Source organism: Lucilia sericata, unplaced genomic scaffold (assembly GCF_015586225.1).
Source record: "Lucilia sericata isolate MDLA Ls3-8-SP2 unplaced genomic scaffold, ASM1558622v1 Contig001417F_arrow, whole genome shotgun sequence".
NCBI lineage: Eukaryota > Metazoa > Arthropoda > Insecta > Diptera > Calliphoridae > Lucilia > Lucilia sericata.
The window spans coordinates 68936-86702 of NW_023995350.1; the positions used below are offsets into that span (position 1 = coordinate 68936).

Here is a 17767-nt window from a genome sequence, read left to right on the forward strand (position 1 = left end):
TGCCAAGTTCGGATAATATGAGTAATATCGACATTTGTTTTAAGATAAATCTCTAGAAAATTAAAACCTTTTTTGCAAATTTTTAATAAAATTAATTTTTATAAAGCTTTTTGCTTATTAATGATGATATTTACTTAGTATTTAATATAATTTAGTGTTTTAAGTATATTTTTATATTTTGTCTTTCATATGTTTGGTTTGTTTAGTTAAAAATCTCTATATTGTTAACACTGTTTACCGGTTAAGCAAGAGCGAGTTATTTTAACAGCTGTTTATGTTTTTGTTTCATACAAGTGTCAATTTTTCCTATATTTGTTGTTTTTGTTTTAAACACAATTTTTTTAAGCAGAGAACAACAAAGCGATTTTGACAGTTCTATTTCTTATGAAAAAAGCAGCTGTCATTACCTTTTTATTTGAGGGCTTTTGTTGTTGATTTTGTGTCTTTCATCTACAAAATAAAATTTTATTCGTTAAATAAAAGTCGTCCAGACCTGTTCGTGGGAAGACCAAGATTTTTAAAATAGAGAAAAAGAATACATTACAATTATAATTAAAGATATTGTGAAATTGAAATTAAAATAAAGTAATATAATTTGAAGAAATATTTATAAAGTAAAATATTATTCAAAAATTAAAGTTTAATAAGGAAAAAAAAAACAAATTTTACGAAATTACTACGCAATTTGTTAATTATTTTACAAAGAGTTAAAAAGCAAAACATAAACGAAAGTGTTGAGCATATAAAATATCACGAAAAGAAATAAAAGGGTAACAACTTGAAAGATTTTTTATTCTTTGGTTTTATTTAAAAAAAAGCAAAATTTTTTCCTACAAAATGTCGGCTACTCCACCAAAAATGAATGAAGATTTGCTGGGCGGTAAGTTTTTTAGTATGTTTTGTCCATAATTTTCTTAATATTTTTAAGTATTTTAAGTTAAAAAGCTAAAAAAAATTAAAAAAAAAAGAAGTATTAGTCGGCCATGTTTGTTTTTTTTTTTTTCGTCATTTCGTGTTGCTTTTCCCCTACAGCAGCTCTTGTTTTGTTTGCAGCTGGCTTTGTTTACAATGCCAGCTTTTGTTTTTGTTGTGTTTCTCAGTTCATTTTGTTGTTGTTTGAGGTTTTCGCTACAAAATATTCTTTTGTTTTGCTATGGCTATTTGTTTTTTAGTTGTGTGTGTGTGTATGAGTTTAGGTGTATACATTTTTTTATTATGATTGCCGTGTTGTTGTTTTGTAGTGGGATTTTTTTATTACTGTCTTTTTCTTGTTGCTGTTTTTGCTGGTTTGTTTAAGCTTTTTGTTGTTTTAATAATGAAATAATGATAATGAAACAAAAACAAACCGAAGAAAAAACAAGTCTTTTTTTGAATGAAAGAAAAAAGTAAACATGATTACAAACTGTTATCATACGATGTTTTTCTTTAGAAAAGGTGACCATTTTTTAAAGAAAATGTTATATTTTATAAATTAACTAGTCTGTGTTGTATAAATTATGTTTTAAAAGACTTTTTTAATAAAATTTTTACAAAATAATAGTTATGATGCGCATGTTTGGGGCTACAAACAACCCCATTTTGTTTATCATTTTCTTTTTAGGGGAGGAATTGTTGACGTTGCAAACAGCACGTACTCCAAGTTACATTACCCTTTAGTTTTAAATTAATACGCCATGTTATTACTTAAATATCCGTTAAATTAATAGACCTTAACAAATATTAATAACAAAAAACAAAGCCAGTTATTTATTTATATTCCTATTTTTTCCAATTCTGCTTTAGGTGTTATTTGTTTTTTTTTCCAAACTTCTGCGCATTATTTTTGATATTGTGCTTTTGTTTATTTGTAATCAAAATCATGTATCTATAAATAGCAACAAGCGTGTTTTTTACGATTTATTTGTTTATATTTGGCTTTATTTTTGTTTTCGTATAAAATATAAAATTTTTTTTTAAGATTTTCATATACAAAATTTACTTTGACGTCACTGGAAAAATAAAGAAGTTTTTAGTTACCTATTTCTTTGTTTTTAACCCCCCCTTGTTGGAGTCACCAGTAGAGTAAACAAATCACAAGTGTTAAAAAAAATTGCGTCTTTTAAATCTAATGTATACCTATTTAATTAAATTATTAAAACTTGTTAATTAACAAATAAACTTATCGTTTATATTTATATTTAAACTATTTTAACCAAAAACCAACTGCGGTTAATGACTTTTATAGAAACCCCTATAAAATTTTAAAAATAAATTTTATTACTCTACTACCTATTCTATATGATATTTAATTACTTTACATGACTCTTTTCTTTGTTATTTTTAATTTTTAACTGTAACCATTTATTTCAGCACGTTTTTCTACATTCTTTTTCTATTCAAAACTCTTAAATCCCTTTACTATACGTTTTGCCTACGTGCATATTCCCTTGCTTACTTTTTAGACATCTTCTTCGCCTTTGTCTGTCTATCTTTTGTTTGGGTTTTACTATAGCATTTTATTTTTCCAATCTAAAGTGTTAATAAACTTTGCAATTTTCCCCCTAACCTCTTAACCATTTTGTGTTTTTGTCTATTTTTTTTTGTATTATTTAAAAATTTCCAACTAAAATGACGTCTTTTGTTCCGACACATTGTTTAAATATTGACTAATATATTAGGGAAGATAAAGAATTTAAAAAAAAAAATCTTAAAATTTCTTTAAAAATCTTTCTTTCTTTAAATGAAAGTAAAATTTTATAAGATTTTTAAGAGAAATCTATAAAAATGTGTCTTTACAAATTTATGAAAACTAATTCCGCTTTAAAGTTTTATAATAAATTTAGTTTTTTTTTTCTTTAAATTTTAAAAAAAGTATAGTTAACCCCCTAATGTTTTTGCTGCCTATGAATTTTGTAATATTTATCTATAATTATATTTTAATTACAAATATTTGCTTTTAAGTAGAAATTTTAACGGAAAAGTGCAAATTTAATTTAAAAAAATATTTAGGCTTTTTTAAACAATAACAAATTGAACAAAAGATTTTTAATAAAACAAATATTTTGTTTAAGAAATTACGTTTTGAAAAAGTTTATTTTCGCAAGTCATTGTTAAAAACAATTCTCTAAAAAAATATTTTCTACACTATTTTCTATAACAAAGTGTTTTCCAGAGTTACTATAGAAGGGGTTTCTACTAGATTATAGACTAGACATACTGATGATTAAACTATAGACCAAATATCAGCCTATATATCAGACAATGGATCAGACTATAGACTCGACTATTGCCTATTCTATATACTAGGCTATAGTCTTGTCTATAGTCTATTCTGTAGGCTAGTCTGTAGGCTAGTCTATAGTCTAGTCTGTAGGCTAGTCTGTAGGCTAGTCTGTAGGCTAGTCTGTAGGCTAGTCTATAGCCTAGTCTGTAGGCTAGTCTATAGTCTAGACTATAGATTTTTCAAAAACGTAATATCTGATGAAACAATAGATCAGAATATAAACTTGACTATAGAATAGACTATAGGCTAGACTATAGAATAGACTATAGGCTAGACTATAGGCTAGACTATAGACTAGACTATAGACTAGACTATAGACTAGACTATAGACTAGACTATAGACTAGACTATAGACTAGACTATAGACTAGACTATAAACTAGACTATAGACTAGCCTACAGACTAGCCTATAGTCTAAAATATAGACTAGACTATAGACAATGCTATAGTCTATTATATGGTATAATCAATAGTACAGTCTGATCTACAGGCTAATGTCTACCCTATACTTCGAACACTTTTTATTTGATCAGTTATATTACATTAGTCTGATTGGAGCTCGTTTTTCAAATTATATTAAAAAAAACAACCCCCCTATTAGACATATTTAGTTTCCACATTTCTAATAACTATCAGCGGAAAGAAAACTTGTACGTTTTATTTATTATATGTCTGATTGACTGTAAAATATATTATTTGTATAATATAACCTTAAAAACGTGATCGTAACAATTACAGTATTGTAAAAATGTTAATTTTCAATAGCAACATCTTTGAAAAATAATATGTGCAGGAATAATATTTAAAAAATTAAGAGTTTGTTTAAAAGCAAAAGCGTATTTATCTATAGTTTAGTCCAATAGTCTAGTCTATAGTCTAGTCTATAGTCTAATTTATAGTCTAGTCTGAAGTTTAGTCTATAGTCTAGTTTATAGTCTAGTATATAGTTTAGTCTATAACCTAGTTTATAGTCTACTCTATAGTCTAGTCTACAATCTAATATATAGACTAGCCTATAGTCTAGTTTGTAGTTTACATAATTCCTTAATATATTCCTAACAATAAACATTTTTTAATATTTCCTTTTAATGCCTTTCTTTTCCTGCTAATTTACTTACTTTTTCTCAACTTTCATTTCCTTGTTTCTAAATTATGCACCTTTTTGGGTTTTTCCCTCTACACGCCACCGACTATTTTGAAATAAAAAGCAGGTACTAAAACCCACAGACTAATTCATGTGTACAAACCTTATTTCAAACATAATTTATTTTCACATATTTGCCGCCTTTTTAACTATTTGAACTATGACACCTACACACATGTTATGACGGCCGAACGTCACAAATATTTGATTTGTCACGATTTCTTTAAACACAAAAACCACCACGGGATGTTTTTCTAAAAATAACTCAATATTTATTTTAGGGGAAAGGGATAACGGGGCGCTGTTGAAATTTCAAAACTCAATTAACACAAAACTCCTTTTTAAAAAATACATACATATTTAAGAAACTGGCAGGTAGTTAGTTTATCAAGAAAATATTTCAAGGAATTTCTAAATATACAACAAGTTAAAGTAAAGTGTTTCTTTAAAAAAAAAAAGAAATCAGATAGATTAGACAACAGATACACAGTTGTTTTAGAAATGCAATTATCAAGGTTATTTGGTAACTTAAAACCATTTGAGAAGAGTTTAACAGAATATAGAAATAGAAGCGAGACTTTGTTAAACAAACACAAAATATTTCTTTTCTAAACTTGTTTTAATGACAGCTGATTGAATTTCCAAAAGTATTCAATATGATAGCTGTCATTTAATTGTTTTCTGCTGTTGTATATTTTTAATATTCTAAATTATTGCATCTTTTTTTTTTACTATTATTTAAGTTTATTTCTTATCATATAATATTATTTTTCTATTTGTTTTCTATTAGCAATTTTACTGTAATTATTTATTTTACGTTTTCACTCTACAAGTAGACAAATTTACAAAATTATCAATTCAATTTATTTCAATATTGAGGTTAGACACGTTTTTCTTCTATGTTGCTGAGCAAATATGCATCTTTTTGTAAGTACAGTGATAGACAAAATATTTTTTGAAAAAATGTTGATAAGAAAAACATTCATCTTAAAAATATTAATTATTTTATAATTAAATAAGTTTTCCAGAGGAGTAATTTTTGAAAAGTTTTCTATAGGCTATACTATAGACTATACTATGGACTATACTATAGATTTTACTATAGACTAGACTTCAAATTAGACTATAGACTTGACTATATACTAGACTATAGACTAGACTATAGACTAGACTATAGACTAGACTATAGACTAGACTATAGACTAGACTATAGACTAGACTATAGACTAGACTATAGACTAGACTATAGACTAGACTATAGACTAGACTAGAGACTAGACTATAGACTAGACTATAGACTAGACTATAGACTAGACTATAGACTAGACTATAGACTAGACTATAGACTAGACTATAGACTAGACTATAGACTAGACTATAGACTAGACTATAGACTAGACTATAGACTAGACTATAGACTAGACTATAGACTAGACTATAGACTAGACTATAGACTAGACTATAGACTAGACTATAGACTAGACTATAGACTAGACTATAGACTAGACTATAGACTAGACTATAGACTAGACTATAGACTAGACTATAGACTAGACTATAGACTAGACTATAGACTAGACTATAGACTAGACTATAGACTAGACTATAGACTAGACTATAGACTAGACTATAGACTAGACTATAGACTAGACTATAGACTAGACTATAGACTAGACTATAGACTAGACTATAGACTAGACTATAGACTAGACAATAGACTAGACAATAGACTAGACAATAGACTAGACAATAGACTAGACTATAGACTAGACTATAGACTAGACTATAGACTAGACTATAGACTAGACTATAGACTAGACTATAGACTAGACTATAGACTAGACTATAGACTAGACTATAGACTAGACTATAGACTAGACTATAGACTAGACTATAGACTAGACTATAGACTAGACTATAGACTAGACTATAGACTAGACTATAGACTAGACTATAGACTAGACTATAGACTAGACTATAGACTAGACTATAGACTAGACTATAGACTAGACTATAGACTAGACTATAGACTAGACTATAGACTAGACTATAGACTAGACTATAGACTAGACTATAGACTAGACTATAGACTAGACTATAGACTAGACTATAGACTAGACTATAGACTAGACTATAGACTAGACTATAGACTAGACTATAGACTAGACTATAGACTAGACTATAGACTAGACTATAGACTAGACTATAGACTAGACTATAGACTAGACTATAGACTAGACTATAGACTAGACTATAGACTAGACTATAGACTAGACTATAGACTAGACTATAGACTAGACTATAGACTAGACTATAGACTAGACTATAGACTAGACTATAGACTAGACTACAGACTAGACTATAGACTAGACTATAGACTAGACTATAGACTAGACTATAACTAGACTAAAGACTGGATTATAGACTAGACTGTAAACTGGACTAAAGACTGGATTATAGACTAGACTGTAAACTGGACTATAGACTAGATTAGACAATGGACTAAACTATAGACTAGACTATATACAAGACTATGTATTGTTTAGTTTATAGTTTGCAATAATATTTTCTATATTTATTTAAAATATGGAAATTCAATACGTTGGTACATAACAACTTTATAAAATTAAAAAATCACGTGTTTTATTACAAAAAAAGTTTATCTCTAAAGATACATATTGTCTGATACAACTTTTAATTAAAGCAACATTTTTGTAATACGTGCTGAAAAACACGAAAAACAATGTTGTTGGGAATTTTCAGTTAACGACTGGTTTTCTTTACAATCAATATTTTTTTATAAAATACTCTCTTTTATAAATAAAATATTAAAATAAAATATAGTAAATTGTAAATGATTAATTTATTTCATTCAGAACATTTATTAAAAAACATTTAGAGTTTTTTTGTTTGTTTAGATTTGCCGCGTCTTAGCGACTGCCATAAGTGGCTGTTTTTGGAAAGCAAATTTAATATGGCGCGCCATCATTTATCCCCTCATGATGTCTTTCATTACATGTAGTAATTTTAAGCGTACGTTAAACTTTCCTATACCACTGTGTTTCATTTATTTATTTGAACAAGTAGTAGTCTCGGTACATTTATGGCTCTATATCTGTGTGTAACTTATTTTAAAATCATAAAAAAAAATATTGCGACGCAGTATTGTTTTCAATGTTTGGATGAGTGTTGTTTTTTCTTCTCTCAAATACTAATATTTATTTTAATTTTCGTTGTATTGTACCCGCCAGACATAAAGACTATTGACACCATTTGTTTAATAGTTTAAACAATTTTAAATAAACACATTTTAAAAATGTTGAGTAAAATTAGGGAGATTCTTGCACTTTAAACAAACATATGGTGTTTTTTTCTCTTTTTGTATAAAATACACATATCAGTTTATGTGGGAAAGTTTTCGGGGTAAATAGGGTTTTACAAATAAAATAAATAATAAATATTTTAAAATTCTTTCAAAAACTTTTTTTATTACTTTGTTTTGTTTCCTTTTGTTCTTCTGTAAACCCCCACCCTCGATTTTTTGTTATGAAGGATTGTTTATGTACTTGATAACTGTAACATACTTTTTTTTGACAATTGATAACACTTTTATTTTTGGTTTGTTTACTTTTGTTGTAAACTTTAGCAGGCTTTGTTATTGACTAAATAGTATCTTTTATTTTGTTGATAACAAGTTTTTACTTGCATTTACCAAGCACGCGTTTAGCCTACTTCAAATTTTAATTATTTTGTTTATTATTTTATTATTTGTTTATGTTTTGTTTTATACATTTCTTAGGTCTTTTATCGGTTCTGTTTTGCTTCTGCACCACTGTTATCTTTTGTATGCCAAATGTATTGATTAACTAAACAACCTTGTTTGTGAAAAGGAAAGATAAAAACCAGTTTATTTAATAATTTTTAATAATATTAACATGAAAAGTAAACAAAATGAAAGATTAACCCTAAAAGGACTTAAACTAGTTTAAATTATATACTATAGACTAGAATATAGACTAGACTATAGACTAGAATATAGCCTAGACTATAGACTAAACTATAGACTAAACTATAGACTAAACTATAGACTAGACTATAGACTAGACTATAGACTAGACTATAGACTAGACTATAGACTAGACTATAGACTAGACTATAGACTAGACTATAGACTAGACTATAGACTAGACTATAGACTAGACTATAGACTAGACTATAGACTAGACTATAGACTAGACTATAGACTAGACTATAGACTAGACTATAGACTAGACTATAGACTAGACTATAGACTAGACTATAGACTAGACTATAGACTAGACTATAGACTAGACTATAGACTAGACTATAGACTAGACTATAGACTAGACTATAGACTAGACTATAGACTAGACTATAGACTAGACTATAGACTAGACTATAGACTAGACTATGGACTAGACTATAGACTAGACTATAGACTAGACTATAGACTAGACTATAGACTAGACTATAGACTAGACTATAGACTAGACTATAGACTAGACTATGGACTAGACTATGGACTAGACTATAGACTAGACTATAGACTAGACTATGGACTAGACTATAGACTAGACTATAGACTAGACTATGGACTATACTATGTACTAGACTATAGACTAGACTATGGACTATACTATACTAGACTAACTATAGACTAGACTATAGACTAGACTATAGACTAGACTATAGACTAGACTATAGACTAGACTATAGACTAGACTATAGACTAGACTATAGACTAGACTATAGACTAGACTATAGACTAGACTATAGACTAGACTATAGACTAGACTATAGACTAGACTATAGACTAGACTATAGACTAGACTATAGACTAGACTATAGACTAGACATATAGACTAGACCTATAGACTAGACTATAGACTAGACTATAGACTAACTATAGACTAGACTATAGACTAGACTATAGACTAGACTATAGACTAGACTATAGACTAGACTATAGACTAGACTATAGACTAGACTATAGACTAGACTATAGACTAGACTATAGACTAGACTATGGACTATATAGGTACTAGACTATAGACTAGACTATAGACTATACTATAGACTAGACTATAGACTAGACTATAGACTAGACTATACTAGACTAGACTAATATAGACTAGACTATAGACTAGACTATAGACTAGACTATAGACTAGACTATAGACTAGACTATAGACTAGACTATAGACTAGACTAGGACTAGACTAGACTAGACTATAGACTAGACTATAGACTAGACCTAAGAGCTAGACTAATAGACTAGACTAGAGCTAGAACTATAGACCTAGACTATAGACTAGACTATAGACTAAGACTATAGACTAGACTATAGACTAGACTATACTAGACTAGACTATAGACTAGACTATAGACTAGACTATAGACTAGACTATAGACTAGACTATAGACTAGACTATAGACTAGACTATAGACTAGACTATAGACTAGACTATAGACTAGACTATAGACTAGACTATAGACTAGACTATAGACTAGACTATAGACTAGACTATAGACTAGACTATAGACTAGACTATAGACTAGACTATAGACTAGACTATAGACTAGACTATAGACTAGACTATAGACTAGACTATAGACTAGACTAGACTAGACTATAGACTAGACTATAGACTAGACTATAGACTAGACTATAGACTAGACTATAGACTAGACTATAGACTAGACTATAGACTAGACTATAGACTAGACTATAGACTAGACTATAGACTAGACTATAGACTAGACTATAGACTAGACTATAGACTACTATAACTAGACTATAGACTAGACTATAGACTAGACTATAGACTAGACTATAGACTAGACTATAGACTAGACTATAGACTAGACTATAGACTAGACTATAGACTAGACTATAGACTAGACTATAGACTAGACTATAGACTAGACTATAGACTAGACTATAGACTAGACTATAGACTAGACTATAGACTAGACTATAGACTAGACTATAGACTAGACTATAGACTAGACTATAGACTAGACTATAGACTAGACTATAGACTAGACTATAGACTAGACTATAGACTAGACTATAGACTAGACTATAGACTAGACTATAGACTAGACTATAGACTAGACTATAGACTAGACTATAGACTAGACTATAGACTAGACTATAGACTAGACTATAGACTAGACTATAGACTAGACTATAGACTAGACTATAGACTAGACTATAGACTAGACTATAGACTAGACTATAGACTAGACTATAGACTAGACTATAGACTAGACTATAGACTAGACTATAGACTAGACTATAGACTAGACTATAGACTAGACTATAGACTAGACTTTGGACTATATATATGTATTATATATTATAGAATATAGTTCATGACTATTTTAAGGCCTTTTAGTGTTAATTTCTCCACATCAATAAAGTTTTTTACCATTTTCCACGTTATATACAAAAATCTCACTCTAAATAAAAATTAATAATTAAAAATGCTCCAGCTTTAAAAGAAAAAAGATCTGTTTAAAATGTTGCAGTGTAATTTAATTGCAATTTGTTGCTGTCCAAGCCACCATGGCCAACATGCATAATATACATATACATTGTGTTTTTTAAAAGCTTTTGTTTTTAAATATTGTTACTATGGACAGCCTCCCTTGATATTTTCTTTTTAAAACTGCATATATTTATAAAACACTAAATGATATTATTTATGTATATGGAAAAACTACATTTTTATGTCAACAAAACCAGAAAGTATAAACAATTGAAATTGTTTTGGTTGTATGAATAATGGCGGCAAATCTTTGGGGGAAATAAAAATTGCAACTTAAATTAAATGAATTGTATGCTTGAGGGAATGCTAAAGGGATTTATGTGAGGAGAAATAAATAAATGAACATACAATATTTTTGTTAGAAAAGAAATACAATTTTTCATTTTTAGAGGTTATGTATAGCAAGTTTATAGTTGAAATAATAAAAATTAGTATGTATTAAAAATTACTAGTTTCATAATGTTGCATTAAAAGGGGCTGAACTCAACATAACAGTAATATGTAGTTGCCAGATTTAAGGCAAATGCTAACAACAGAGTTAAAGTATTACACGTGTTGTCAATTAAGCTATTATTTTATAAGCGTCATTGAGTTTTTTTTCCTCTTATTTGAAATTTCCTTTAAAAATTGAATTTGTTCGTTAAATATTTAAATTTTTCTTTAAATTTGATTTGTATTTTGCTTTCGCATGTAAATTTGCATTTTGATATTGTTATTGTTGTTGTTTTGCAAAATTTTCTATAAAAATAGTTTAAGTAATGCAAAAAAAAAAAAAAAAAATTAAATGCGTCAGAGCGTATACACTTTGCTACATTATACTACGTAATGTGTAATCAGTAAAGAAAAAGAGAGAGAGAGAGAGTGACAAATTAAAATGTATTTTATGGGACTCTTAAAATTGAATTAAAAAAAATTCGCATTATTAGACAATGAATGCCAAGATAAATAAAATATTTTTATGTGTAAATACTACGAAATTATTTTGCAATAAAAATAAATTATATATTTTTGCAATATAAATGACAAAATTTACTAAAATTAATTTAAAAAGAAGATTAGTTTAAAAAATTATGGGAATTTATGAAGAAATCATATATATTTTTTATATTTTTCTTGTTTTTAAAAGTTTTAATAGATAAAAATCTTTAAAATTATTCAATTATGAATTAATAATTAAAGTTTAATTTTTTTTTTTAATTTTTTAAAAAATTATTAAAAGTTTCTTAAACTTTGCATTTAAAATATGTACGTGACTTTTGTTTAACTTAGTTTTTTCTTGTTATTTTTTTTTTTAATAATTTATTTATATATTTTTGTTTGTTTTTTATATAAAAAACCTAATTGTTTTAATCGCTTGCATGACAGCTGATAAATTTATATGTATCTGCCATATTTAGGTCAAAAATTTAATGAGAATTTATTTTTTGCTTGTTTTTTTTTTTTTTTTTTGTTTAAAAGTTTTTTGAACCCAAAAATTTTTAAAAATAAGAGAAAACTTATTTAAACGAGCAATAATTATTGTAAATATTTTAATTTTTAACTAAAAATATTTGTTTCAATTTGGCGCATGTTTTTTTTTTTTAATAATAAAATTTTTTAAAACAGGAAATTAAATATTGAAATATTTGAAAATTTTTAATTTTTTTTTATAAAATATTTGAAAAAATGCGAAAATTTGCTATTTGTTAGAAAATTTTGAGAATTTTTCAATTTAATTTAATTATTTTTGCAATAAAATCTTAGAAATTTTTCAAAATTTCTATAAATGATGTAAACTCCCCCTACTACTTTGGAAATTATAGATTTATTCCCCATTTGCATGTGCGTCATAATATTTATAATTTTTTACTCTATACACATTATCTTTTGTGTTTAATTTTATGAATGAATGTTTGTCTAACTTATGACAGAAATAAGATGGCGGGGGTTAAATGCAATTGTAGCAAACAATAGAAATTAATAACAGGAAATGGAAAATTGTGTTTTCCTTAAGAAAATTTTTTTATATAAATTTACGTTTTATTAAAATTATTATACAAAAACAAGAAAAATACAAATTTATTTATGAATATACTTTATTATTTTGTGATTTTAATCAAGTCATGGCCATTTAACATTAATATTCTAAATGATAAAATTAAACATTTTGCTTTTTTTGTAAACAAAGAAAGTGTTTTTGTTTTCTCTTCACTTTGGAACGTTTTTTAAATAATTTTTTTGCGTCTTGTTAAAAGGCAGTTAATAATAAAATATTGTTCACACATTTTTATTTTTGCAAAAATTAACAAAATAAATTTACGGTAAAATCAAAACAAAATATATAAAATATATAAAGATAAAGGACTTCAACTTTGACGCCACTTAATGTTTTATTTCTTTACAGAACACACTTATTTTTTGTTTGTTTGGTGCTTTTTTAAATTAAAAAGTATTTTTAGCAAAATATTTAATTTTTATTGACTAAACGTTAAAGCAATGAAGAAAATTCGACAGAAATTTATACTTCATCAAGTTCACTACAGTATTTTTAGAATATTATTAGAATTTAGAATATTTGTTGTACGGATAGAATTTGGATTTTTTTTATAAAATTCTTTATTGTAAGTTAATCACAATTTGTTTTTGTTTTTAACGATTTTTATAATTTTTATAATTTATTTAATATAAAATAAAACACAAATAGAAATCAAAACCTACAGCACAATTCCAGCTGATTTTTTCATTATTGCTACTTTAACATATTTAATTTCAAATATTTTTACTAATTGTTGGTTAGAAAGAAAAAGTTTTCTCCATCCCTGCATTTAATGTAAACAAAAGAAAGTAAAGCATCTGGCAGCACTAAAACAATAACGCAATGTGTTAATGTAGCGTTACTAAAAAACGCTACATTGTTTAACAAATTTAAGTATTTTAGTTTTTTAACAACATTTATAATTTGTTAAGAATTTAAACAAATATATATTTTTTTAATTTATTACTAAATAAATAATGTAACTGTAGTGTTCCTAAAATTCTTTTTTACCCGCTTTAAATTTTTATTTCTTTGTCATAATTATTTCATTTTATTCCTTATTAAACATCCATATAATTATATTCAAGGTATATGACCTTTAAATACAATTTTTTTTATCAGTTTCCTTTGTATATGTATACATAAATATAATTTATAATTAATACTTATTGCTTAATATTTATTGTTATTAATTTCACTTTTTTGCTTTTGTTCGTTTCATTTTAGAATCTTGGATTGAATTAAGTACAGCTGCTACTATGGCTGGTGTTAAGAGTCCAGATAGAATTACACCATTACCTTTTGCAAATGGTGAAGAATATCTACGTTTGTTACGGGAGGCCCAACGGGAATCGAATCAATCCAGTCGTGTCGTTTCATTGGCCAGTTCGCGACGTGATACACCCAGAGACAGGTACATATTTACTTTTTAAATTAAGTAGTCTAGTCTATAGTATATAGTCTAGTCTATAGTTTAGTATATTGTCTAGTCTATAGTCTAGTCTATAGTTTAGTCTATAGTCTAGTCTATAGTCTAGTCTATAGTCTAGTCTATAGTCTAGTCTATAGTCTAGTCTATAGTCTAGTCTATAGTCTAGTCTATAGTCTAGTCTATAGTCTAGTCTATAGTCTAGTCTATAGTCTAGTCTATAGTCTAGTCTATAGTCTAGTCTATAGTCTAGTCTATGGTCTAGTCTATAGTCTAGTCTATAGTCTAGTCTATAGTCTATAGTCTAGTCTATAGTCTAGTCTATAGTCTAGTCTATAGTCTAGTCTATAGTCTAGTCTATAGTCTAGTCTATAGTCTAGTCTATAGTCTAGTCTATAGTCTAGTCTATAGTCTAGTCTATAGTCTAGTCTATAGTCTAGTCTATAGTCTAGTCTATAGTCTAGTCTATAGTCTAGTCTATAGTCTAGTCTATAGTCTAGTCTATAGTCTAGTCTATAGTATAGTCTATAGTGTAGTCTATAGTGGTCTATAGTCCAGTCTATAGTCTAGTCTATAGTCTAGTCTATAGTCTAGTCTATAGTCTCTATAGTCTAGTCTATAGTCTAGTCTATAGTCTAGTCTATAGTCTAGTCTATAGTCTAGTCTATAGTCTAGTCTATAGTCTAGTCTATAGTCTAGTCTATAGTCTAGTCTATAGTCTAGTCTATAGTCTAGTCTATAGTCTAGTCTATAGTCTAGTCTATAGTCTAGTCTATAGTCTATAGTCTAGTATATAGTCTAGTCTATAGTCTAGTCTATATATTTATATATTTTTTTTAGTCTATAGTCTAGTCTATAGTCTAGTCTATAGTCTAGTCTATAGTCTAGTCTATAGTCTAGTCTATAGTCTAGTCTATAGTCTAGTCTATAGTCTAGTCTATAGTCTAGTCTATAGTCTAGTCTATAGTCTAGTCTATAGTCCTAGTCTATAGTCTAGTCTATAGTCTAGTCTATAGTCTAGTCTATAGTCTAGTCTATAGTCTAGTCTATAGTCTAGTCTATAGTCTAGTCTATAGTCTAGTCTATAGTCTAGTCTATAGTCTAGTCTATAGTCTAGTCTATAGTCCTAGTCTATAGTCTAGTCTATAGTCTAGTCTATAGTCTAGTCCTATAGTCTAGTCTATAGTCTAGTCTATAGTCTAGTCTATAGTCTAGTTTATAGTCTAGTCTAAGTCTAGTCTATAGTCTAGTCCTATAGTCTAGTCTATAGTCTAGTCTATAGTCTAGTCTATAGTCTAGTCTATAGTCTAGTCTATAGTCTAGTCTATAGTCTAGTCTATAGTCTTGTATATAGTCTAGTCTATGGTCTAATCTATAGTCTAGTCTCTAGTCTAGTCTATAGTCTAGTATATAGTCTACTCTATAGTCTAATCTATAGTCTAGTCTATAGTCTAATCTATAGTCTAGTCTATAGATAAACTATATCTCGGAATATATATAGCTTTTGATTTATAGACTATTGTATAATCTGAAATATTGACCTAAAAACAGTTTATCATTTTTTTTTAATAAATTCTTTATTTCCAATTTCCATTTTAGTCCCAAATCTCCTCCCAATAGTCCAAATACCGAATTATGTGCTGAGGATGAATTGAAAAATGTTTATATTAATTATTGGAATAAGACTGGCGAAACACAAAAAGACACCGATTGGTTAGATGAATGGAACAGTCGACCCGACCAACAGCCACCTAAGTATGATTATTTTTTTATTTTTTTTAATATATTTGTCTAATTTATAAACAAATTTTTTAATTTTTTTTTGTTTCTAATAGAGATTGGAAATTTGAACATCCACAAAATCAACAGAAAAAGAAAACAGCTGGTTATTCCATACGTCTAACCAGAGTGGGTAAAAATTCTTTATTCTCACGTGAAATTCTATATTCCCTTATACTCTCAAATGTATTGTCTCTTTTATTGGGAGCCGGTTTAGGGTAAGTTTTGTTATTATGCAAAACTTGTTTTAAATAGTTTTAACGTATATATATTTTTAAAAATTTCTTTCTAGATTATGGCTTAGCAAACGTGGTATTCTATTTACTAGAGTGGTTATTGACTGAACAGCTTTTTTTTTCTCTCTCTCCAGCATTCTTGTTCTTCTAAAAGCGATCTATTTATAAAGTGTGATTTATAAACAAAAAAAAAAAAAAAAAAACAAACAACTATTTCTATTTTTCTACTTTATCTATAACTATTTTAACTTTCTTTCAATACATTTTTCACTTCAAATCCTCTTTTTTTAATATTTAAACTATTTATGGGCTCAGGTTGAAATTATTACTAAAATTGAAGTTTCCATCTACTTTTATCATATTAAACATTTTTCATGTTGAAATTTACAACTTCATTTTATTAAACACATTTCAATACTTTTTCTTTAAATTGCTTTAATTTTTATTTAAAAAAAAAACGAAAATTAGAAAAAAACAAAAGCATACACCGCCACTTTGTTTTTATAGTAAAACTTAGAGTTTTTGTTTATAGTTAATTAAGTAAAAACTCTCTCTTAAAGAGAGTTTTGTTTTCTTATCTTCAATTTTCAAAACTTGTTTAATTTTATCTAAATTTTTTTTTACAAACATATATTAAATATTAATATAAGTAACACGTTTAATATTTTTTTTTTGTAATGAATTGTAATACAAAAAAATGAAAATAAACGTAAATTTTTTTCTAATTTTAATTTATGTCAACGTTTTATAATATAAACATAATACATACCCTTTTATATATACATATATACATACATATTTTAAATATAGACTTCATTTTTATTAAAACATAACTTTAAACTATTTAATACATAAATATAAAATAATAAAAAAAAAAACAAATAAAATTGTTTAAAATTAAAAAAAAAAAAAACAACATCAAGACAAACGCGTAAAATTTATAAAAAAAAAATATAAATAAAAAAATACAAAATTTGAAACGGAATTTTATTAAAAGATTTTTTGGGTCGGTCTATAGTCTAGTCTTCACCACCTTCTAATCCAGGGTAGATAGATGGCGATTTCCGCTTGAAGGAAAGCTAGAATTTCCGCCTGTTCGTGTGATTCAAGTGGTATGGTGGCAATTAATCTCGGTCTACGAGATAGGACTATAGTCTATAGTCTAGTCTATAGTCCTGTCTAATAGTCTAGTCTATAGTCTAAGTCTATAGTCCTAGTCTAGAGTCCTAGTCTATAGTCTAGTCTCTAGTAGTCTAGTCTATAGTCTAGTCTATAAGTCTAGTCTAATAGTCTAGTCTATAGTCCTAGTCTAAGTCTAGTCATAGTCT

General features: G+C 27.1%; 1 protein-coding gene across 2 annotated transcripts; it reads left to right on the top strand.

Annotated features, from left to right (window-relative positions):
- Nucleotides 1-449: 449 nt before the first annotated feature.
- On the top strand, nucleotides 450-16897 carry LOC119611303 (BCL2/adenovirus E1B 19 kDa protein-interacting protein 3). 2 transcript variants are annotated; one of them, XM_037966839.1, is made up of 5 exons: nucleotides 450-880; nucleotides 14223-14409; nucleotides 16024-16179; nucleotides 16260-16421; nucleotides 16496-16897. In XM_037966839.1, the coding sequence occupies exons 1-5, from the start codon at nucleotides 838-840 to the stop codon at nucleotides 16545-16547; spliced, it is 600 nt and encodes a 199-aa protein (XP_037822767.1). In that variant the 5' UTR covers nucleotides 450-837; the 3' UTR covers nucleotides 16548-16897. The 2 variants fall into 2 exon arrangements, with proteins under 2 accessions (XP_037822767.1, XP_037822766.1); XM_037966838.1 differs by having other exon boundaries at nucleotides 643-892.
- Nucleotides 16898-17767: the final 870 nt, after the last annotated feature.

Coding starts and splice junctions, on each gene's coding strand:
- LOC119611303 (XM_037966838.1), top strand. CDS start 838: ATGTCGGCTACTCCACCAAAAATGAATGAAGATTTGCTGGGCGGTAAG. Junction 14,410..16,023: donor CGTGATACACCCAGAGACAG/GTACATATTTAC, acceptor TTTCCATTTTAG/TCCCAAATCTCCTCCCAATA. Junction 16,180..16,259: donor CCCGACCAACAGCCACCTAA/GTATGATTATTT, acceptor TGTTTCTAATAG/AGATTGGAAATTTGAACATC.